The sequence below is a fragment of the Aricia agestis genome, chromosome 7 (assembly GCF_905147365.1).
Source record: "Aricia agestis chromosome 7, ilAriAges1.1, whole genome shotgun sequence".
Taxonomy (NCBI): domain Eukaryota; kingdom Metazoa; phylum Arthropoda; class Insecta; order Lepidoptera; family Lycaenidae; genus Aricia; species Aricia agestis.
The window spans coordinates 11898100-11923676 of record NC_056412.1 but is presented as its reverse complement, the minus strand read 5'-3'; the positions used below and the strand labels follow the sequence as shown (position 1 = coordinate 11923676).

Sequence of the window (25577 nt, the reverse complement as noted above, 5' to 3'; positions counted from 1 at the left end):
TCCTCAAAATAATATAATATAATCAGGGCGAGTGAAGCCTACCCACTACTAAGCCAACCTAGTACCTATTCCGTAAAGTGTACCACGACCTGAGCACTTTTTTGACTTTACGGAAAAAATATCACTCCTGATATGAATTGATAGTTATTTTTATTTATATGTAGATAATATGTTATTATCAGTCAGTCAAGGTGTGACGACGCGAGCCCTCACAAAGCTCGGCTTTTAGCTAGTATATCAATATTTACTCCGTACGATACGATAGTATCTCAATTTTTTCAAGATATTGCAACACGAGGATTCCGTTGTCGCTGGACCAAAAACATTTCATTTCTATGTACGTACTGAAAATACAACTGCAGATAGCGGCTAGTAAATAAGAAAATTATAAAATAGAAACAGTAAAGATCGTTTGGTTCAGCGAAGTTTTTGTAGACGGTGCGCTCACATAACTGGCACCTGTGCCTCATCTACATAATGCACACTCGGCCGCCGCCGACGTGGCCGGACACTTTCCGAGGTGACGTCCTTAAGGCGGGGATTAATCTCAATCAAAAACGATAACCTTGCACACAACCAAAGACCAAGCGTATAGGCATCGCAATAAGATTCATTTTAGCTTAGCATAAAACTGTAACAACTCGGACGGATCTTCTCTATTTTTGCTGTTTTTTTTAAATATCTTTGGAAATAAATATTAAGAAACATAATTGTTCGGTTAAAGAATTTTTAATATAGATTTACTAACAATTTATTCAAATAAAATGTACAATTATCCTAGTTAATACTTATATTTCGATGAAATAGAGTTTTTTCGGAGGTAAGTTTGTAAATTAATTACAGCCAAAGTATTACGTTTTATTAAAATGTTTATGGTTTAAGGTATTTTAAATATTGTGCTTTATATCTCATATTTTTTAACACTTCGTTATTATATTGGAACTAGGTAAACCGGGAGTCACGGAATAACAAATTGGGGTTTATCCTCGCCTTAAGATATTCTCCCGTCTGCGATATTATATTGCAACGGCTTAGTCGTAAATATTTTACAAATGCCAAATATGAAACAGCTTTTATGTGTCCAGTCTTCATTCTTCTACGGTCTAATGCAGCCTTTCCCAAAGTGAGCGATAACGCCACCTTGTGGACGCTGGAGGTCTGAAGAGGGGCGGTGTAGGACCCAGAAAAAAATGGGTGTGTTGTGCAGATGCTTGGGGGGTGATTTATTTCATCTGGATGCATTTTAAATTTAAACCATAAACATAATTTGTGCGCTAAAACATAATTTGTTCTCAAATTGGGCGCAAAATTTGGTCATTACACCGCAGCTAGACAGAGTAGCTAGACATTAGTCTAGCTACTCAGTATAGCTGCGGTAGATACAGCTCCATAATCACAGATATTTTAAAAGCGTTATAGATGAATATGGTACCTGTAATCGCTACAACAAATAGCCCTGCGGGGTGAGCCAAAATCTTTTCGTTTTTGCTTTGTTATAGAATCGCCGATGAAAGTGTATGGAATTGACATAAGCGTTCGTTAATATGACGTTGACGTTCGATTCGTCTTATGTCAATTCCATACATTTTGATCGGCGATTCTATAACGAAGCGAAAACGAAAAAGTTTCGGCTAAATGGCCTGTTTTAAGATCGCGAGTGATTCTTATAATACAAAGAAGTTTTTTCGAGTCTCCATCTGCGGCTTAAACAATGATTGTTGTAATTTAGTGCGCACTTCCAATAACACGTTACACGGCGACAAGCGCCATCAAAAGCGAACGCAGGCGGCCGTAATGCGAAATGTTTCGCCTGCAACACTCACGTACTATTTACACAGGGGAAATTCAAACGTCGAACTATTTGCGCATTTGCCCCAAAATGGAATTTCTTTGTGATCTTTTGTACAATCTATAAATATTGTATGAACGATGTGATAAAGAAAGTGTTTTCCACATTAAATATTAAATATCCGAACGATCTGCTTTGAGCTCCTTGTAATGAGGTTTCTATGCGCTGTTCTGTTTTATCATCATCAGTAGCTGAACGAAAGAGAGAACTGATTGATATATAAATTTGCCACAAAATAGTTATTCGGTACGACTAGAAATAATAGATAGTAATTTTATGAGCAGCTAGTAAAGGTATTTCTTTAATCTTTCTTAGTTTTTTAAGTGTAATTGGGCAATAAAAAATGCTATTTTTTATTTAGTACAATAAAATATGGTATAGCCTCATGATAATTAATTAAAATACTGCCAAATAATCTTAAAATGCTTACCTACACAAAATAAGGTACGATAATTTTGAGAATACGTGAAGTATAAATTTAAAGTGAAACACGTCACAATAGTGTACAGATGGGGCTCTATTATGTCGGACACTTATTGAAATGTTATGCCTTAATTTTTATTTCGTCCGTACTCGTTCGCGAGCTATTTATGACAGGCCATATCCCACATTAATCCAGCCCGAAGAGCTCTCAGCTTTCTATGAACTGTAAACGCAATTTAAAAACTTTGGTGAAAAACCTTTCACCATAATTTTTAAATGTACGGGTAGGCTTATTACATTAAGTCTAGCTTCAAATATGAAATCTACTAAAACTAATTATTTAGTTCTGAATACTACAGGCAAAGTAGTGTCCAGACTTTAAAATATGTCTCAGTTAAACTATACCTATTATGGCACTGAATTTTTATGACGTCACATAGTAGGATATTTTAATATCAAATAGTACAGATGAAGTATAGAACGTGATCTCATATAAGAATCAGGTTTCCATCGACGCGCGACGTGTTGATTACACCACAATACCAGCAATCACGCCTCCCGCCCGCCCTCGCCGCGCCGGTGCAAAAATACGCGGTACCGAAGAATTGACATATCAAAAAAGAAAAACCGCTGTCAAACAATGCATCGCAAGCAAAGAAAAATCATTATCAATACTGTGGTCTGTAGTAGTTTTAGGTATTTATAAATTTACTTAGGTAATAGGTATTGTATAGAAGTCATAGGCTTCCTCGAGCAAAGAGATGCTAGGCCTAGATTTTCTCCTAAAACTGTCAAGAAGGAGGAAAAACTAAACATCTCTTGACGTTGAGATATTATGGGAAATAATTATGATTATAACCACCATGCAATCCATCCACCAGTAGTATTTATAAATTTATACTGTTTTGATTGATTATGGAAGCAGTATGTATAAATACTGCATGCCTATTATGATAAACTAATCATAGAAGAATACTTTGCTACATATTATAATATACGTAATCGCCTGTCCATCTTTGGTCCATCATGGGCCAGTGTGAAGTGGCTGCAAAACGTTTTCTGCCCAACACGAGTAATTTTATTTAAATAAAAAATTAACATTGCCAGTTGCACTTCTATAATTTTATTAAAGACTAGCGACCCGCCCCGGCTTCGCACGGGTAATAAATATATAGCCTATGTCACTCACTGAAAAAATGATTAAAATCGATTCAGTAGTTTTTAATCTATACTAATATTATAAAGAGGTAAACTTTGTTTGTTTACTCATAGATCTTCTACTACTACTCGACTAAGAGCTGACGACGAAATCAGTCATGTAGCTTCAGCTGTGTTAAAACTCCGTTAGCTACTTCCCTGAACAACCCTTTCTGATAATCTGCGTGCTGGCAGGCCGTGGGCGGTGGGTGTGGGAGTGGTTGGGTGGGGAAAAATGAAAAAAATATGACTGTCTGTCTGACTGTATGACTCCAGGCTGAATCACAAGGACCGTTATAGATAGACTTCTGAAATTTATATCTATAGATAGACTTCTGAAATACGGTACCCTTCGTGCGTGAGCCCGTCTCGCACTTGGCCGGTTATTCTTTATTATCTATGTGAAAAAATTATAAATTAACATGTAGATACCATCGCAAACACTATTAAGTCGCTGAAACTACATTTTTTCCAATTTTTTCCCCACCCCACTACTCCCACATCCACCGCCCACGGCCTGCCAGCACGCAGATTATCAGAAAGGGTTGTTCAGGAAAGTAGCTAACGGAGTTTTAATACAGCTGAACCTACATTTTTTTTCTTTTTTTCCCCACCCCACTACTCCCACACCCACCGCCCACAGCCTGCCAGCACGCAAATTATCAGAAAGGGTTGTTCAGGGAAGTAGCTAACGGAGTTTTAACACAGCTGAAGCTACATCGCTGATTTGGTCGTCAGCTCTCTGTCGATACTACTGATAGATCTACACTACTTACTACTCAATAGTCAATACTCTGAATAGATCTAAACTCCTCTGCCGCGAGCGCACCCCCGACCCCGCCTTGGTAGCAGCGCCCACTTCGAAACGGGCGAAAATCGCAAAATTTTAATTTCGCCATAACTTCTAAACCAAACGTCCAATTTTAATCAATCAAAGACCAAATATTGTCTACATAAACTGTACTTAGAGATGAAATAATTTATTTTGATAAGGATTATTAGCATGAGTAAATTAAATGCGTTTAAATGTAGTCCAAAAAAATCAAGATTTTTAAATAAAAAAATGGTTGTTGTGCCTCACTTGACATAGATAGGTATAGTGTGTCGCGGACATTTTTGTAGATATTTATAAGATCTACATTTATTTAGAACATTGTATGGTTCTATCTTTTATAGTTTAGGCAGCGTACGCAAAATAAGTAAATTTTCTGGTTGTTTCCGAAAAACTGAAATATCTTACGGAACCCTATATTTTCCAAATAAAAAGTAGCCTATGTTACTCGTAAATAATGTAGCTTTCGAATGGTGAAAGAATTTTTAAAATCGGTCCAGTAGTTTTTGAGCCTATTCATTACAATTAAACAAACAAACAAACAAACAAACAAAGTTTACCTCTTTATAATATTAGTATAGACTACTTGAAGGCTTAAATTTTTAACCATTTACATTTCGTGCGGCCTCTCGAAAAATACGTTTAAATCGAACGGTTTATCATATTACGAGTATGTACGTCCGTTATATGAAGTCCGCTGCGAGGATAAAATTTCATTAACGGCACATGTTCAATTATCGAATAGGACAGGTCGGATGGTGCTTACTGATAGCGCTCACTCTATTGATTAATAAATAGACTCTGATAGGCCTGACGCGTCTTGCTCGTGTCAAACGGATATTGCATTATTACTGGCCTCTTGTACATGTGGCCTATAACGTAGGCCTCCGATGACTTTGTAGCTTCTGCACATTTTCAATTATGGAATAAGTTACAATAATGGAATTTACTTGAGCTTCAGAATTACCTGTTAGTTGGAAATACAACACAACAATCAAATTCATTCAATATTTTCAACAGCGAGCCTAATTTTGCGACCTACGACGCGTCCAAGCTTGCTACAACAATAAAATAGTTATGTAGACCGTACCGTAAAGGGAAAAAACTTGTTAAATAGTAAAATAGTATTTCAATTCCAGTTAAAAATTTTAACATGCCTTTCTCAGACCAAATAAAAAAGACTTTTTATGTGCTCTAAGATGCTTTTGATTTTTAACACATCGACTTACTATAATTAATAACGATAATAAATTAGCCAGATCCCGACATTTATGATTAGTATCAACTATAATAAAAAATGCTTTTATATTTCTCAAAGGTACCCAAAATCCGATTATTTTCCTAGTTTCCCTTGTCTTCAAAGTAAACGTATTGAACTGGAATGTTCCACGTCAGAGGTAAAAGCAAGTATTCATGTTTAATTTCGTATAAAGAGGCCTTAAAAAATATCTTCCCTCATCCCTGAACCCGAATTCCTGCGCTGCGTTCGAAGTTCGAACGTATATCAAAAATATATTTTGACTATTTTGATGATATAAAAACTTTCTTAAACATAAAATGTCTGATTATATGTTTATTGTTTACAATCTTTACATTTATCACAGAGATATCAATAAGTATCCATACTACATACTCCCGGAAAAGGACATACTTTTATCATGGAAAAATGTACGGTTCCTTCGCGTTAATAATTTTGACTCAACAGAAAGTTTGTTTTAGTTTTATTTGTATCGTATTTTGAAATAGCCGGACTATAGAATATTATGTGCTATATAGACCTGTTTGACCTGACCTATGGCGTATATATTATGAGAAAGGCCTTATCAGAATGGGGTGGTGGAATCTCTATCGGAGGCTTTAAAATAAGTAACCTGAGATATGCGGATGACACAACTCTCTTTGAGTCAACAGAAGCGGAACTTGCTGAACTCTTTAGAAGAGTGAGACTTCATGAGAGTAGACTAGTTGGACTTACCATCAACCAAAACAAAACCAAGGTAATGCTCATTGACAGAACTGGTCAATACTCTAGAACCGGAGAACTTGCAGGTTTAGGGTTTGTTAATGAGTTCATTTACCTAGGATCATTGCTCTCGAGCCAGGGCGGTAGCGATGGAGAAATCAAAAGAAGGACGCAAATGGCCAAATCAGCTATGAGCCGACTAACACGAAGAAAAGACTCGTCCAAACATTGGTTTTCTCTATATTTCTCTACGCTTCTGAGTCATGGACCATCCGGGCAGAAGACCGCAAAAAGATCGACGCATTTGAAATGTGGTGTTGGAGAAGAATGCTTCGCATACCGTGGACAGCCAAAAGGATTATAAACAAATCTATTCTCGACCAGCTCAGCGTTAAAGTCAGACTATCGACAACATGGTACAGCAGTCAGCAGTGTTGTCATTTTTCTCTATTCCTTCGCTTCTATTAGTTTTAGCGTGATAAAATATAGCCTATAGCCTTCCTCGATAAATGGGCTGTCTACCACTGAAAGAGTTTTTCAAATCGGACCAGTAGTTCCTGAGATTAGCGCGTTCAAATAAGCCCTTTCAAATAATTTCTCCCGTTTTTTCCACGTTATTGCCTATTTCTTCGCTCTTATTAGTTTTAGCATGATTAAATATAACCTATAGCCTTTCTCGATAAATGGACTATCTAGCACTGAAAGAATTTTTCAAATCGGACCAGTAGTTCCTGAGATTAGCGTATTCAAATAAGCCCTTTCAAATATATTTCCTCCCGTTTTTTCCACATTTTCCTCTATTTCTTCGTTCCGTGCGTGATAATATATAGTATATAGCCTTCCTCGATAAATGGACTATCTAACACTGAAATAATTTTTTAAATCGGGTCCGTAGCTCCTGAGATTAGCGCATTCAAACAAACAAACAAACTAACAAACTCTTCCGCTTTATAATATTAACTAGCTGTTGCCCGCGACTTCGTCCGTGTGGACTTTAGTTTATAGTTGTTCCCGTACATCGATTGAATCGTTTACGCGCAAATCAGAAAAGTATATTGTGTGGGAACCGCACATTTTTCCGGGACAAAAAACATTCCTTGTCCCAGATTCAAATTAGTATCTCCAATCTCCATGCCAAATTTGATGTGGGAACCGCACATTTTTCCGGAACAAAAAACATTCCTTGTCCCAGATTCAAATTAGTATCTCCAATCTCCATGCCAAATTTGATCAAAATAGATTAAATAGTTTAGGAGAATCATAAAAGTTTATTGTGCGGAAACCGTATATTTTCCGGGATAAAAAGTATCCCCTGTCCTTTCCCGAGACTGAAAGTATTGCCGTACCAAATTTCATCAAAATAGATAGAATAGTTTAGGCGAGAATCATAAAAGTTTATTGTGCGGGAACCGTACATTGTCCGGGACAAAATTATTAGTTTTCCTTGTCCTTTCCCGAGACTCAAAGTATCTCCATACCAAATTCCATCAAAATAGATTGAATAGTTTACGCGCAAATCATAAAAGTATATTGTGCAGTAAGTAATAACCGTACATTTTCCGGGACAAAATGTATCCTATGTTCTTTTTCGGGACTCAAAGTATCTTTATACCAAATTTCAGCAAAATGGGTCCAACCGTTTACGCGTGATGTCGTGACCACGCGAAATATAAAGTTCTGCGCAGCTTCGCCCGCATAAATTAGATATTAATTCACATTAGTCCACAAAAATAGCCTATGATCATTCTCTACTTCTTATCTGTGAAAAATTACAGAAAAATTGCTCCAGTAGTTCGTGAGATAAGCCCTTTCAAATAATTTCCCCCGTTTTTTTCCTCATTTTCCTCTATTTCTTCGCTCCTATTAGTCTTAGCGTGATAAAATATAGCCTATAGTCTTCCTCGATAAATGGGCTATCTAACGCTGAAAGAATTTTTCAAATCAGACCAATAGTTCCTGAGATTAGCGCGTTTAAATAAGCCCTTTCAAATAATTTCCCCGTTTGTTCCACACTTTTCTCTATTTCTTCGCTTCTATTAGTAAGCGTGATAAAATATAACCTATAGCCTTTCTCGATATGTAGGCTATCTAATACTGAAATATTTTTTCAAATCGGACCAGTAGTTCCTGAGATTAGCGCGTTCAAATAAGCCATTTCAAATAATTTCTCCCGTTTTTTACACACTTTTCTCTATTTCTTCGCTCCTATTAGTCTTAGCGCGATAAAATATAAGCTGTAGCCTTCCTCGATAAATAGGCTATTTAACACTGAAAGAAATTATCAAATCGGAACAGTAGTTCCTGAGATTAGCGCGTTCAAATAAGCCCTTTCAAATAATTTCCCCCCGTTTTTTCCACACTTTCCTCTATTTCTTCGCTCCTATTAGTATTAGCGTGATAAAATATAGCTGATAGCCTTTCTCGATAAATGGGCTATCTAACATTGAAAGAATTTTTCCAATCGGACCAGTAGTTTCTGAGATTAGCGCGTTCAAACAAACAAACAAACAAATAACCAAACAAACTCTTCCCAATTATAATATTAGTATAGATATAGATTAAGTATAGATATAGATGTAGGCTACTTTATATCCCGAAAAAGGGCACATTCCCTACAGAATTTTATTTTGCGCGCTCGAGGTTACGGGCACAGCTTAGCTATGTCTAAAATAAAAGAAGTCGGTTAAAAATAAAAACTAATACGGCGGCGATACATCATACAATGGATGTGAAGAGCTGGCAACCCCTTGCTGTAAGAAAGTCGCCACCGCCTGTGAGGAGAGCGCTCGCACTGGTAACACTGGTCCGAAGATGACATGCCAATTACCAGCCGAATATTCTTAAAAACTTAAATAACATTTTTACCAAATGCGGACGAAACGCAAGATTATAAAGGTAATTTGAAGCTAATACTGAACTCTAAAAATTAAGTTTGATCCTGTGATGTCAATACTTTGAATATACATTTTAATTATACCTTCTTATTTCATTAATAAACAACAACATTAAAAAACCAATAAGCAATTCCACAAAGTACTGTTCAATCCTTCGATCGGGGATTCTTGGAAATGCTATTGTATTCTAAATATATTGTTGTTGTTTACATAAATGCGATAAAGGCTTTCGGCTGAGCGTGTTGGAACAATTAGAGATCATAAAAGAAAAGAAAAATAACAGATATTTTGCATTGTTGAATTACCAAACTTGCTTGGCTACGTCACCGCTTATTAATATGTTCGGGGGTACTAGTGAGGGTAGTAGGGATAGTGGGGATAGTAGTAGTAGCGGGGCTCGATAGGGTATAAAAGGCGGTGTTTTGGCCGGTGGCGGCACTTGACGGACGTTGTTCGTAGAGTCCAAAGAGAATGTAATTGTATACTACGTAACAGTAGAGTCCACATCCTGAGGATGCTCCGGTGTTGGGGCGAAACGCGCGTCGAGGTTTTCAACCTGCATGGTGGTGAGGGGCCTTGCACGGATTTGCGAACATTATATATTGCTTGTGTGGTGGTGGTATTTGCAGGTTCTTGCATGCGAGTGTACGCATAGGCAGTGTGGGAGAGGAGGGAGGTGCTGTACGCATGCCTATGCGTACACTCACTCATTTAGTTGTTGGTTGGTTGAGATTTATTTATAGCGGAATATTGCTAAAAATAATAACAAACTAAATGAGCTATGGATTTCCGCAAAGTAAGGACACCGGTAACCGCGACAACAATATAGAATACTAGAAATTAAGTATTCTATATTGTTGTCGCGGTTACCGGTGTCCTTACGGGGCTTGATGGGTTAACATAATATGTCCCATGAACATAGCCAGGTCATTACTGTAGCTATAATTTTTACGAACTTATAAACGTTTTAATGGAAAATCAGCAAAATTAGACCAATGGGTAGGGCCACAATATTAGATAGTATAACCGTAGTAAGCTCCACAGTGCTTTACCAACCAACTCGTTTTATTTTTGATATGACTTTACTAATAATAATCAAATTTAACTAAATTGGTAGTAGCCAAACGAAAACTTATTTAATTGGACTGGATTTCATGAGAAACTTTTGTGTCACGCACACTGGATTAACTCTTCCAGTCTTTCAGTATGAGATAGCGCCATAGGTCGACTTTTACCGAGCTGGTTATTGGATGAAAACTATTTTATATTGTTTTTAATATGCCAATAAATAAATTGCAAATGGGTCGTCTTCAAAAGAAAGAAACTTTAATTCCATTTAGCACAGTTTTGGCAAAAATCAAATTTCTGTGCAAACAAAATATAGCCCGCACAATTTAGGTATTTATATTCATTCAACGGAAAGCGTGTTTACAGTAAAAAGATATCATTTTAATTGCTGTTCTGGACGTAAACATAAACTTGAACTTATATACATAACTTTTGACTTATATTATCACTTATCATTTGGCTATATTATGTAAACAACTAACAAGTAGATTGAGATATTAGTATGGGACTGAGGGTCAAAGTGGAGTACCTAAGATTCAGAGCTCAATAAAAAGAAATAAAATAAAATAAAAATATATTTCGAGTTCCTTTTTTATTATCTTTTAAGAGTAAATGGCGGGAATGTCGTCTTTGGTCCAGTCGAGTTCTACAGTCTTGCCGGTGCGGGCGCTCTGCTCAGCAGCCGTGGCGATCTTGCTCACGGCCAGGGTTTGCCAGCTGGTGACGTCCATGGGTTCACCATCTAAAAGTGGATAAAAAATCGTAAAATATTATTATAAAACGTCAGTCAAGTAGCATAATAATATGACTTATAATAGTCTAAAAATTTATACGTACACTGAACAACATCCAAGAAATGTTCAAGTTCGTTTTGGTACGCGATCTTGTAGCGCGAGGGGAAGGAGTAGTAAATGGGGTTCAGCTTAATGCCTTCTTGTCCAATGACCGTTTCCGTGGAGTGAGCTGGTCTCTCGTTTTCAACCTTAATCATACCTGTAATACATACATCCAGTTTTAATTCTGTATAAATGTTGTCTAATGCAATGCAGTGATAAAAAATAGCACTAGCTCTTTTTTTATTTATATTGACTGTTGCATTCGGTTACATTATACTTAGTCAATAATATTGTAATTCATCATTTTACTCGTCCGAACCTTTGTTTCCGAAGACTTCGAGTCTTTGGTCGTACCCGTAGGCACTGAATCTGCTGTTGTCTCCGATGGCTACAGCGCCAGACGGGAAGGTCAGGAGGAAGGCAATGGTGTCGAAGTCATCGATGGCCTTGATTTCCGGAATCAAAGCCGAGGCCGTCGCTTGCACGCGGACAGGCAACTCTCCCAAAACCCAGCACGACATATCAAAATCGTGCACCAAGCAGTCATGGAAAACGCCACCTGCAAGTAATAATTCCAAGTTGTTTTTTTTTTTTAAGTAAAAACACAGGAAGTGTATTTTTCAAAGGCTACAAAAGAAAAAAGAGGAAGAGAAGATTACAGACACTAGTGTGGCAGCGGTTCGGAACCATAATAGTCAGGGAGCCCTAGAACATTTTTTTTTTATTACTATCAAGCCAATTTTTTGTGAGTAGCTTCATTTTGATAAGACAAACAACATTAATTTTATCCGCGAAAAATCTTGAAAGTGGTAGCTAACAGAGATAGAAAGGATTTTATACTGAGATTTGATGTTCCTAAAATATGGATTGTTCTATTTGTAGGACAATGTTACTCTTAAATTATACTATTAACCTACCAATATACAAAAAATCTGCTGGTTAGGGTTCCGTTTTAGGTTACTGTATTCAACCAAGTTTTGTTGATTACAGAACCGGCTAAAACGGCTACTCACAAAAAATTAGCTTGATAGTAATCAAAAAAAAATGTTCTAGGGCTCCCTGACTATAACGCAGCTAGAAGAATCTTTTAGCATAAAGAATTACATGTAATTTACACAACAACAAAAAACTACAGCAACATTTTTTATTAACTCAATTACCTGAAGTCTTTAAGTATTCAACAGAAGGCAATGGAGAGTCTCTTGCTGTAACTTTGAGAATTTGGACGTGACCAACGGCTCCCTTCCTGACTTGTTCCTTCAGAGATCTGTATGCCGGATCGAACCTGCGGTTGAAGGCGGCAAACAGGACTCGTCCCTTAGCCTTGGCTGTGTCGTAACACTTTTTCGTATCTTCGATACTTTCAGCGATGGGTTTCTCACAGAAAACATCTTTGTTGTTAGCGATCGCGTTGACGACGATATCGTGGTGTGTGAATGTCGGGGAGCCAACGAACACGGCGTTGACGCTGAAATCAATTTAATTACACTTAATTGTATGGAACAACCCGTTTGTAGTAATGTTGTATCAAAATATCTTATCGATAGAATATAGAGATTCAAAAAAGGCAATGGTAAAAATGAAATGACAAGATCAAAGTCGGTATACTCACGCTTTGTCCTTGAAGACGCGATCGCTCTCCTTAGACGTCAGAAAGGTGACGTCATCGCTGAGGTTCCAGTAGGACTTGAGGTCCGCAAACTTCTCCTTGCGGTCGTCGACGATGTACTTTAGTGTGATGCGAGGGTTGTTGATGATGCTCGCCAAATGGATGGAGCCGGCGCGACCGAGCCCGAACATGGCACCAACGACTGGTGCTTTTTTGGCCCTACCCATTGTGTTTGTGTTGACATTGTTCAGGTACCTAGTAAATATTAGTATTGATAAATATTTGTAAACTAAATGTTGGCCCCGTACGTACAGTGCGCGATAAACGAATTTCTATGGGAACATAGTTATGTTCCCATAGAAAGGAGTATGTTTTTAAATGTATGGAGTCTGGTCCAAATTTCCACCACTAACGAGACCTATATGGTAAAATTGTCTACTAAATACTCAATAATTATAACCAGACCGCAATCAAAAATACCCTGTCAGTGAAAAGTTATGGCTGAATGAAAAGTCATGTTTTTTACCATTATGTATGTCCACAACCAATAACATTTACGTAATGGTCTGCTAAATACGGAACCATCATAACTGGACCGCAACCAAAAAATATATCCTGTAAGTAAAAAGTTATGACGGAATGAAAAAATTTTCTACCATTTTATTCGATAAAATAGTGTTAATTGTGATCCATTGCACTTTTTAACTACTAAATCTATGTTATGTCAAGCCGCTTGGCATTTCTTATTAGGTTTTCACTGAAATAGATGAATACCAATGTCAATATCATAAACGGTGCTTCGTACGAAATTCTCTTGTACTACATAAAAAAAGTTAATTAAATTCTCTACAACTTTGTCCTTTACACTTTGTATCTATCTCTAATTATTGCCTCGCTATGAGCTTCTAAAATTGGCCGAGTGTGTTTTTTAGGGTTTCGTACCCAAAGGGTAAAAACGGGACCTTATACTGAGACTTTAATGTATGTCCGTCTTCCTGATCTTCTGTCTGTCCGTCTATTTGTCCGTCTGTTTGTCCGTCTGTCTGTCCTTCTGTCTGTCCGTCTGTCTGTCTCCGGCTATGGCTCAAGAACGATAATAGCTAGAGAGTTGAAATTTTCAGAGATTATGTATTTCTATTGCCGCTATAACAATAAATACTAAATACAAAAGAAATTTAATATTTTAAGGTGGCTCTCATACAACAAACTTGATTTTTTTTGCAATTTTTGCTCGATATCTATCATGGCATAAGGTAGGCTGAAATCATTACAAAATACTTAGTTATATTTATACTTTAAAAATTAAAAATAAATTTTAAATAAAATAAATAATTAATAATTAATTTTTAAAGAAGGAGGGGCATATCATCCAAACTAATGTAGCACTTTGAGACATACACCAAATGAAAGGTCTTGAAAAGTTGAACATTTTATTGACAACAATTACGTCCGTGACAATAATGACAAAAAATCTCTAAGCCATGGGAGAAAAAAATAAAGGTAAGAAAAAATCACATAAAAACACCCTATATTATTGCATCAATTTATAGTGTTGCTGGTAAGGAATGACTTCTGGAAAGTAATTGTATATGGCAAACTTGAGAAAAGTGTTGTATTTTAGTATATTGTATCCTACGAATAATAAAAACTAAGGAATCGTAACTCCCATACTATTACCGTTTTTAAATTTGGTTCCTTTTGATCTGTCATGTAACGTCAGCCTAGTACCGCTCAAGGTCATCTAAATATTGCAAATGTATTTAAATGTGTACCTAAGGTACACTTTTTTGACAAGTATTGTGGAGCATGTTTTTTGACTGAGTTACTTTTCCTTAGTTTTTATTATTCGTAGATTGTATCATATTTTTAAGAAATGAATGGAAAAACAATAAAACATTAAAAATCTAACCTTTCCTGGATTTAACCGTACATCGTTACCTTGGAGAATTTGTTTATAATAAGCAATACTAGCAAATGGTGCATTAATACAGAGTGTTTTATTTTCCTAAAAAATAAAAATATACCCTTTATTATTGCACCATACGCTAGTTTTGCTAATTAGAAACAATTTCTCCTAAGTGATATTAAACGAAAAAATCAGGCAAAGGTTCGATATTCAACATTTTGTTGTTTTTTGTATGAGAAAAATCAAGTTTGTTGTATGAGAGCCCCCCTACAATATATTTTTTTTTTTTAAGTATGTATTGTTATAGCGGCAAAAGAAATACATAATCTCTGAAAATTTCAACACTCTAGCTATTATCGTTCTTGAGTTACAGCCTCGAGACAGACAGACGGACATACAGAAGGACAGACAGACGGACAGACAGACGGATAAACAGACGGACAGACAGATGGACAGACAGATGGACAGACAGATGGTCAGGAAGACGGACCGACATCAAAGTCTCAGTAATAGGGTCCCGTTTTTACCCTTTGGGTACGAAACCCTAAAAAACGCACTTTTAAAAATCGGCCAATTTTAGAAGCTCATAGCGAGGCAATGATTGGAGATGTGTGGACAAAGTGTAAAGGACGAAGTTGTAGAGAATTTTATTAGCTTTTATTATGTCATAGAAGAGAATTTCGTACGAAGCACCGTTTTTGATGAGTAAGCAAAAAACCAAAAAACGGAACCTTCTTTATCCCCCCCCCCTTCCCCCCCCTCCCTCGGGCTCACCTCGGAGGGGTCAGGACTTTTAGTATGTTTATCTCCTAACTACTCTAAACAAAGTACCAAATTTAAAATTTCTGCTTTCGACTTTTCCAAGCAGACCCCCATTTTGGGCATTCGTTTACTAGGCTATGAAGACAGATTTTTTTGAGTTCCCAGCATTGTTCTCATAGAAAAAGTTGTTCATTTTGACGAGCTCATATTTTGATGGTTTCAAGGATAACGGTGTTTACACAAACACACTGTATTTTTCGAAATTATGATTCTTTCTGGGCTTTTCAACAAATATCTGTTACACTTATTGAGTTAGACACAAAAATATAGTAATTTAAATTCTGAAAAAAATATATGTATTAGTTAAGGATCTGACACAGTGGAATTTATATTCCATTACACAATATCATGAATTCCACTCGATAGAAAAAAATCCCAAACTCACTTCTGCTTTTAACGAAATGTCCATACTGTGTCCAAATTATTTGGAATTTTCAGATAATTTTTGCACTGAATTAAAGACAAAGAATATATCTAGAGCGATTCGTTTTTTTGACTCGATTTAATTGATGTATAAAAAAACGACGATCAAAAAACTATAAAATAGCAGGCGCAAAGTGTGTGACTGAAAGCGTACCAGCCGAACCTGTGTGTGTGTCACTTTTAAATCTTGAAAATCGTCCGTTTCTGGGAATACAGGGCCTTAAATAACTTGCACTACTACAATCACACACTTTATAAAATAATGGCTAAAGGAAATAATTAGTATTGTATTTAATTTTTAAGTAATCATCAAAAACATTTTTGGGACTTGCGACCTTTACTTTCGTGCTATAATGCGGAAACCGTTGTAACGCGATATTGTTCACTATTAGCTGCAGCGCAAAGCACAATGTCCGGGGGCACGATTCTGGAATGTATGAATGGTGTGTAGGCGGGGCTAGCGTGCTTTGATATTTTTGACAGCCCGCTCTTAACTTACCACCGGTTCGGGAACTACCTTGTGAGAAGAACCGGCGTAAGAAAGTCGAAAAAATTTAAATAATTAAAAATTTTAATAATTATGCTACTATGCAGATCACATTTATCATCATCATCGGGAACTACCTGGTGAGAAGAACCGGCGTAAGAAAGTCGAAAAAATTTAAATAAGTAAAAATTTTAATAAGCATGATAATAAAATATTGATTTTATATTTTTTCCTCTTGATTTTTCAATTAGGAAAACTGTTTAGTTGAACTACTCACTCGGTGTGTCGGAAGTCGACTTCGGGATACGTAACCTCCAGCTTGTAAGGGGATGGTCCAGCATACTTCTTGGTCGCCATTGTTTGCTTTTAAACCTGAACACTGAACAGATACATGTAATAATATATTATATTACTAGCATAGTTACTCTTCGGGCAAATGTAATTTCCTGTTTAATTAGACAATTTAATATAAACTTAGTAATATCGTTACCAACAAAAATTTTGCGAATGAAGAAATTGAATTAAAAAAATCGTGTTTGTTTTGGTATTTTTCGCTAATTTAATATTAGAAGATACTTAATACTATTAACGATATTTTTATAGCAATAGCCTACCTTCTAGTTGCAGGGAGACTGGTAAATAAATCTACTCTTCGGCTTTATTTATATATATATCTTCGCGTTATCTCCATTCAGTATACCTACTTATGTAGTTCAAAACATGAATTATAATACAATACATAACCAGATAACGTATCTGTCACAGGTCAGTTGTAAAATAATAATAAGTACGTAATAGTATATTTATTAGTGTAGGGTTCCGTACTCTAGTATACTACTTAACTAAATAATACCTAGAACATAGCCAAATTATTATCTAAAAAGTAATAAATAATTCTTACTCTTTAGTAGTTGGTGCCTCCGAAGTGCCTCTTCCGGAATCTGGGAGCACGGCAGTGCTCCAGCCAAGCTTTTTAGCAAAGGCACGGCCGTAGCATACTTTTCTCGAAGCGGTTCGCGGCTTTTTCACACCCCCTTTATCTTCGATGTTAACAAAGCTAGGGATTTAGAATTTCGGTGACTAGGAGCAAGTATTAAAACTAGCTTAACCTCCAAATTACATAACATTTCGATAAATAGTTTAATAGTTACGGATGATCAAAGTTACTACATTTTATCACTCACTGACTGACAGATCATCAAAATTCTAAGGTACTTCTACAAGACTTAGAACCTTGAAATTTGGCGGTAAACAAGGTAGGTCGTTATCCACAATGAAAGGAAAAATTATGAAACTGGCCAAGTGCGAGTCGGACTGGCGTACATAGGGTTCCGTACCGTAAATTTGTATGGGAGCCCCCCTTAAATCGCAAGTTTATGTACTTTTTATTACTTATTATTAAAGTTGAAATACAATTAAGTATTTTCTGAAATTTTCAAACTTTTTTACCATTATGGATATAGAGCAAAAAAGGGCAAAAAAACGTGTTTGTTGTATTCGATATACATATAGAGACCCCCGATTAATCATTTATTTTATTTTAGTTGGACTATTAGCTTTTATAGCGACAACAAAAGTACATAATTTGTAAAAAATTAAAATATCTAGCTATTGCGGTTCTCGAGATCTAGCCTCGTGACACACGGACGGACGACAGACAGACAGCGAAGTCTAGACTCATTAGGAATAGGCTCCCGATTTCATACTTTGGACAAGAAAACCTAAATACTGAAAAGTATAATAAAACTTTATTAAATAAAAGAAAAGATTTTTATGTTTGTGGCTTTGCAAGAACATTAAAAATGAGTTTCAACTTCATAATCATTATTTTACGTACAAAAGGAAAAATAGTGTTAACAAAGTTAACACTGAAACTATGATAAATAAATTAGATTAAAATATAAATGAAATCAGAACTGCGAATTACGATGTACACTCCATACTCGCTCGATAGATGGTGTAGCACTCCCTTTATATCGCGGTATCGCTTGTTTGCGGAGTATAATTAGTATGGTTTAAAAAAATCCGGGATAGGCTTCGATCACTTAGTGATCGAAGGGGATAGGTCGTAATACTCAATAGAAAGTAACATCGGTGCACGAATAACCTCAAAGTTCAAAAGTTGTTGGGCTATCGTCATGGAATTAGTAGTTTGTATAAGTACCTACCTGTTATTATCAATAAATTAATTTTACGACCTAGAATATTATATACCTAGAGATAGAGAATGGGTGCTAAGCTAAATACAGAAAAGTTTTAACGTGACCTGAAAAGAAAAGAAACCTTAAAAAAAGAAATGAAATCCCACCAAAACATTAAATGTAAAAAGGAGCCAAGCAAAATATTGCATGGCCATGCAATATATCTATCGTAAAAAGTTTTTAGATCACATTCAAGCCAAGCCTTCAACTTATTTTGTAATTTAAATCAACATTCAGTGAATTTATCAACAGTTTTCTTTATTTTATAATTATTATAGTGGCTTGGCAATGAGCACTAGAGAAATAATCAGCGACTGATTGGATTTGTTGGGTACCATCGTCCACATGCGTCTTTAGTTAACGACTCGTTACATACTAAAAAACACGCCGTTTGTGTAAGTATGAACTAAACGAAATATGAAGTTTTATATTTGTTTTTCTTGTGCTCGTTGCCGAGCCACTATAATAATTATAAAATAAAGAAAACTATTGATAAATTCACTTAATGTTGATTTAAATTACAAAATAAGTTGAAGGCTTGGCTTGAATGTGATCTAAAAACTTTTTACGATAGATATATTGCATGGCTATGCAATATTTTGCTTGGCTCCTTTTTACATTTAATGTTTTGGTGGGATATACCCATTACAATAAATAGATTGACATGAAGATAATCAAATATCTCTTACGGCCGTTCCCAATATTTGATCTATCTCTGGTTTTGACTTTTGCCCTGCTAGAGATAGGAATAGCTCACAATTGACATAAAATATATGTCTCTAATGTCTAATGTGAGCTATTCCTATCTCTAGTGGGGCAAAACCAGAGATAGATCAAATATTGGGAACGGCCGTTAATCAACGTACGTCAGAGATAATTATTATGTTATTTTCTTTTTGACAAAATAACTAATTAAACGATATCTCTATCGGCATTAACCCCACGTTATGTTATCGAATATTACTATACTTTTCGCTGAAAACAATGATAAAGCATGGAGCATTTGGCTTAATAAATTTTATATTACTTATTGTAACACGTGTTTATAATAGAGATATTTGTCACCGTACACTCTAAAACGTTCCCATTTATTATGTGTATATTTTACACGTAATTAGCCTTTAAATTGTGTATCTAATTAATGGGATAAAACACACGTCAGTCGCACCCCGGCGGAGGTAAACCGCGCCGTACCGAATAGTAGAAGCACCCGACGCGCGACGTAGAGTTCTCGTTTAAGAGGAGTCCACACCGTCGTTTTTCTATACAAACGCTGTCCCCTGTTTCCTCCCTGGATAATGCTAGTAGAGTTATAATTTTTTTCCTGAATATTTACGGCCACTAATACAATGTCCCTATGTTTTTTTTTCATAATTTTATTATTAAAAAAGATAAGAACGTCCAAAAACCCAAAAAAATTGCAAGATTTTCCTCTGTGTTCAAACACCCAGAAAACAAAACTGGCTAAAATATACAAAAAAATAAAACATAGGAACACAGCTCAAGCCTTGCTTTAATTCTTAATGAAAAAAGTACTTAAATCGGTTAAGTTTTGGAGAAGCAATCAGCGGACAACGAATCGAAGATTTTCTGTTCTTTTATTAGAACTTTTGTCGTGTTGTCTCTATCGCGCTCTGCGGTGGGAGACTTGAGATTGGTGAGACAGCAATACATTTTTAAATACCTATTTTCAATTTCTCTCGCCCCTGGTGTATCCTCTTAAGGGGGCGACTAACCCAAAATGTTTGATTTTATAATTCGTTTTTATATTTGAAAATAAGCCCCGAATTGTTCCATTTTCTAAAATTAGATACTACATTATATTTCCAGAAATTAGATCTGAGCAAAAACACGATATCTTGTAATTTTCTCGATAGAAAAAAATCACAAAAATGCATCTAATTTTCACGAATTTTTCATTTATTGCCATAAGCGTGCATTGAACTAAGTTAATATTTTAACACATTGTATAAGATTATATCATTGAGAAACCGACCTAGCGGATTTTTAAAATGTTGTATCTTCATCGAGTTATTGAGAAAAAACTAATTTGACGATGAATCCGCGTCGTCCTTTTTCACCTGGCATATGAAAGACGGGCGTGAGTGTGAAGAGAGAAGGACGATGTCCTTCGGTTATAGAATTATTATACATTAGGAATTAAAATGACTCTCATGAATGCTGAAAATTTTATACATCTTTGCGATTCTCTTCTATATATGCGCATAGGATTTTCGTAATTTTTCGGCAACGGTCGTATTTCCCGATCGTCAAAGACGTCGCTGCAAGCGCTGTTTTAAACTTAACTTTAAGAAAAACAGCGCTTTGCAGCGACGTAGCGGCGCCTGACGTTGCTTGGACGTTACCATGGTAACGCCGCGCAAAATGCAAGTGCATTGTTTGGGGCTCTTACGTTTCATAAATTCGGGTCTTTTCGTGATTACAACAATTATTGAAGATTTCCATGCGCATGTACATTGTATATTTTAAAAATAAAACAATTCGTGGTTTATCATCTTATATATAAAAATGGATTTTCAAATGTGTTAGTCGCGTTAAAACTCGAAAACGGCTGAACGGATTGGGCTGATTTTAGTCTTAAAATATTTGTAGAAGTCCAGTAAAGGTTTTAAAGTGATACGAAGTTCACCGGGACAGCTAGTCAAGTATAAAAATGAATTATAAAATCGTTACTTTTGCTTCCTACGCCCTCTTAAGTGTTCTCTGACTCTCATTCCTCATTCGTTTCATAATGACGCTCTTATCGACCTAATCCTCAAGTGATATTCATAAATATTTACTATAGTATGATTAATTTCATGATTGTAGATCGATTAATTTAATCCTCAAAACAATATAATATAATCAGGGCGAGTGAAGCCTACCTACTACTAAGCCAACCTAGTACCTATTCCGTAAAGTGTACCACGACCTGAGCACTTTTTTGACTTTACGGAAAAAATATCATGCCTCTTGATAGTTATTTTTATTTATATGTAGATAATATGTTATTATCAGTCAGTCAAGGTGTGACGACGCGAGCCCTCACAAAGCTCGGCTTTTAGCTAGTATATCAATATTTACTCCGTACGATACGATAGTATCTCAATTTTTTTAAGATATTGCAACACGAGGATTCCGTTGTCGCTAGACCAAAAACATTTCATTTCTATGTACGTACTGAAAATACAACTGCAGATAGCGGCTAATAAATAAGAAAATTATAAAATAGAAACAGTAAAGATCGTTTGGTTCAGCGAAGTTTTTCTAGACGGTGCGCTCACATAACTGGCACCTGTGCCTCATCTACATAATGTACACTCGGCCGCCGCCGACGTGGCCGGACACTTTCCGAGGTGACGTCCTTAAGATATTCTCCCGTCTGCGATATTATATTGCAACGGCTTAGTCGTAAATATTTTACAAATGCCAAATATGAAACAGCTTTTATGTGTCCAGTCTTCACTCTTCTACGGTCTAATGCAGTCTTTCCCAAAGTGACCGATAACGCCACCTTGTGGACGCTGGAGGTCTGAAGAGGGGCGGTGTAGGACCCAGAAAAAAATGAGCCAAAATCTTTTCGTTTTTGCTTTGTTATAGAATCGCCGATGAAAGTGTATGGAATTGACATAAGCGTTCGTTAATATGACGTACACGTTCGATTCGTCTGATGTCAATTCCATACATTTTGATCGGCGATTCTATAACGAAGCGAAAACGAAAAAGTTTCGGCTAAATGGCCTGTTTTAAGATCGCGAGTGATTCTTATAATACAAAGAAGTTTTTTCGAGTCTCCATCTGCGGCTTAAACAATGATTGTTGTAATTTAGTGCGCACTTCCAATAACACGTTACACGGCGACAAGCGCCATCAAAAGCGAACGCAGGCGGCCGTAATGCGAAATGTTTCGCCTGCAACACTCACGTACTATTTACACAGGGGAAATTCAAACGTCGAACTATTTGCGCATTTGCCCCAAAATGGAATTTCTTTGTGATCTTTTGTACAATCTATAAATATTGTATGAACGATGTGATAAAGAAAGTGTTTTCCACATTAAATATTAAATATCCGAACGATCTGCTTTGAGCTCCTTGTAATGAGGTTTCTATGCGCTGTTCTGTTTTATCATCATCAGTAGCTGAACGAAAGAGAGAACTGATTGATATATAAATTTGCCACAAAATAGTTATTCGGTACGACTAGAAATAATAGATAGTAATTTTATGAGCAGCTATACGCAGCATATACGTGGGAGAGCCATGCTTCGGCACGAATGGGCTGGCTCGACCGGAGAAATACCACGTTCTCACAGAAAACCGGCGTGAAACAGCGCTTGCGCTGTGTTTCGCCGAGTGAGTGAGTTTACCGGAGGCCCAATCCCCTACCCTATTCCCTTCCCTACCCTCCCCTATTCCCTTCCCTTCCCATCCCTACCCTCCCCTATTACCCTATTCCCTCTTAAAAGGCCGGCAACGCACCTGCAGCTCTTCTGATGCTGCGAGTGTCCATGGGCGACGGAAGTTGCTTTCCACCAGGTGACCCGTTTGCTCGTTTGCCCCCTTCTTTCATAAAAAAAAAAAAAAGAGCTAGTAAAGGTATTTCTTTAATCTTTCTTAGTTTTTTAAGTGTAATTGGGCAATAAAAAATGCTATTTTTTTTTAAGTACAATAAAATATGGTATAGCCTCATGATAATTAATTGAGCCCTACTGCCAAATAATCTTAAAATGCTTACCTACACAAAATAAGGTACGATAATTTTGAGAATACGTGAAGTATAAATTCAAAGTGAAACACGTCACAATAGTGTACAGATGGGGCTCTATTATGTCGGACACTTATTGAAAGTGTTCTTAAGTGTTGTCCTTTTATAGATGTTATCCTTTTAAATGTTTGATAGGGCTATCTCGGGAAATCTCTGTCTCCATTCGCCGAGGGTCTGCAGTCAAATAAAACGGATCCCAAATATTATTCCCGACGTTTCCCCCGCGATGTGAACTTTTATTTTATACCCTCACGCTCTTATCAAAACTGAAACACGCCGGGCGAGATTCAACGTACTCGAACAAATCCCACAGCCTACGATCTTTTTTTTATTAGCATCATGATGCTCTGAAGGGTTCTTACACTGACTTCATGATAAATCGTCCAAATACATGATTCTTTTTCCTCTTATTTTATTTCGTTGTAGTATTTGTCATTTTATTACCTTTACTTTCGTTATATTTACCGTGTAACGTAAAACATTTACCGTGGACCGTGGTAGACTTAAAATAACAAAAACTACTTTAACATATGGAACCCTTAAACTGTCTCATTAATATTTCCCGCCATATCCACTGGCCAGTGCCAACCCAATCAACATTTCGGTTAACCGAATTTATGATTGAGTTTTCCCGCGGTCCGCGCGTGTCAAAATTTTAGCCGCGTCACCTTCGAGATACGTCATATTAGTATGCCGGCACAATAACCGAACGCCGAATCACAAAAGATTTCCGGAGTGCGACTTGCACGAGGGATGAAAGCCAACATTGTGTAATCAGAAGGGTCCCAATCTTACCTCATTTCGGTGCTGTAATGTCGAACACGGCTTCATCAGAGGCTTTTATCTAGTCACTGTGACATTCACGTAAGTACAGGTATGGGATCTCAAACTTGAATCGTGTTTTAAAATATGTTACATCAAAAGAAGAAACATTTTAAAGAGTACATGTGCATACAGGCGTGTAGGCGAGTATCCCTATAGACATCTATGAAGTATTACAAGTTTATCATAGAGTAAGCTACGCTTATACAACATAGTGATTTTGATCAAAATAATACCTCGCGCAGATTAGATTAGTAAAATAAGTAGGTAAACCCTTATCTATCATAAGGTATAGGGTGGGCTCAGTATAACTTTTGTAATACCACCCACACCAGATTTGGTAAAACCCTGGCCGGCTACGCAGGAGTCATTTTATAATGCAATATATTTGTTTACAGTGCACAGCTGACTATGCTCTTACTTTACACCAGTAATCTCTACTAATCTTGTGGATTGGATAACCAACTAGACTGGATAGAGATCTGCAGATACCGTACACTGTCCTAACTCCTAAGTCCTAACTAAACTTGGAAACAACATTTTTACAAGACAGAAATGTATCTTACTATATAGTAGGATAGCGGAGGGTGCTATATTTTGTGCAGTCACTCGAGCGTCATGGAGGCCTAGTAGGTTTTTTACATTAGGTAAAGCTGATAAAAAAATAATAAGAGCGTTTCTTATTTTAGCGGTGGGTTCAGAAACTGCAGCCATTTTTAAGTTTTGAAATAGAAAATATATTCAGAAAATTGCTTATTTAGGTAAATTATAAATATATTTTAGACAACAAGGACTAAATCATATATGTTTAGTGTGCAAAATATATATAATAATTAGTGCATAATATCTGCGAAGCTTAGTTAGGTTAGGGTCCCTAACCTAACTTTTGTATCGTCCGTGCTTTAAATGGAAGCAAGGGCGTCGCCAGGGGGGGGGGGGGCAGGGAGGGGCAGCTGCCCCCCCCCCCCCCCCCCCGAGATTCTAAAAAAAGTTGCCAAATATATATATATATTATGTTATTATAACTTATTTACAAGTTTTTTATTGCATAGTCAAGAGCTCGTGCTCGTGTAGCTTTACACATTGGACTCTGTACTGTCACAGAATATATACCTATGTATATAGTACTAACATACTGTTGTTATTACAATCGCTGTAGATGTAAGGCTCGTAGTACAAGTGAAAAGCTTCATGTGCTGTCGACTTTACCTACAATTCATACCTACTTTTCTCATTCATAGAGAATGAGAAAAGTATGAATTGTAGTAGGTAAAGTCAACTTGCCCCCCACCTGTGCCATCGGCTGGCGACGCCCTTGTATGGAAGCTTCTTTGGGGTATACTAAACATCCCCTATCTTAATCTGACAGATCCGATGACAATTTAATGATTTCAATATAAAAAAATTATCCACCACGTAAGAAATCTGATTTCTATACCATGATAACTAGACACATTTCAGAAGCCTATACAAGCTTA

General features: G+C 36.5%; 1 protein-coding gene across 1 annotated transcript; it reads right to left on the bottom strand.

Annotated features, from left to right (window-relative positions):
- Positions 1–10787: 10787 nt before the first annotated feature.
- LOC121728687 (uncharacterized oxidoreductase YrbE-like) lies at positions 10788–16990 on the bottom strand. Its single transcript, XM_042116917.1, has 7 exons — positions 16924–16990; positions 16587–16688; positions 12675–12926; positions 12223–12530; positions 11382–11621; positions 11064–11219; positions 10788–10968 (listed from the first exon to the last, which is right to left on the bottom strand). The coding sequence occupies exons 2-7, from the start codon at positions 16664–16666 to the stop codon at positions 10829–10831; spliced, it is 1176 nt and encodes a 391-aa protein (XP_041972851.1). The 5' UTR covers positions 16667–16688; positions 16924–16990; the 3' UTR covers positions 10788–10828.
- Between the last annotated feature and the right edge of the window lie 8587 nt (positions 16991–25577).

Coding starts and splice junctions, on each gene's coding strand:
- LOC121728687 (XM_042116917.1), bottom strand. CDS start 16,666: ATGGCGACCAAGAAGTATGCTGGACCATCCCCTTACAAGCTGGAGGTT. Junction 12,927..16,586: donor GTCGACTTCCGACACACCGA/GTGAGTAGTTCA, acceptor AATATTTACTAG/GTACCTGAACAATGTCAACA. Junction 10,969..11,063: donor TTTCTTGGATGTTGTTCAGT/GTACGTATAAAT, acceptor ATCCACTTTTAG/ATGGTGAACCCATGGACGTC.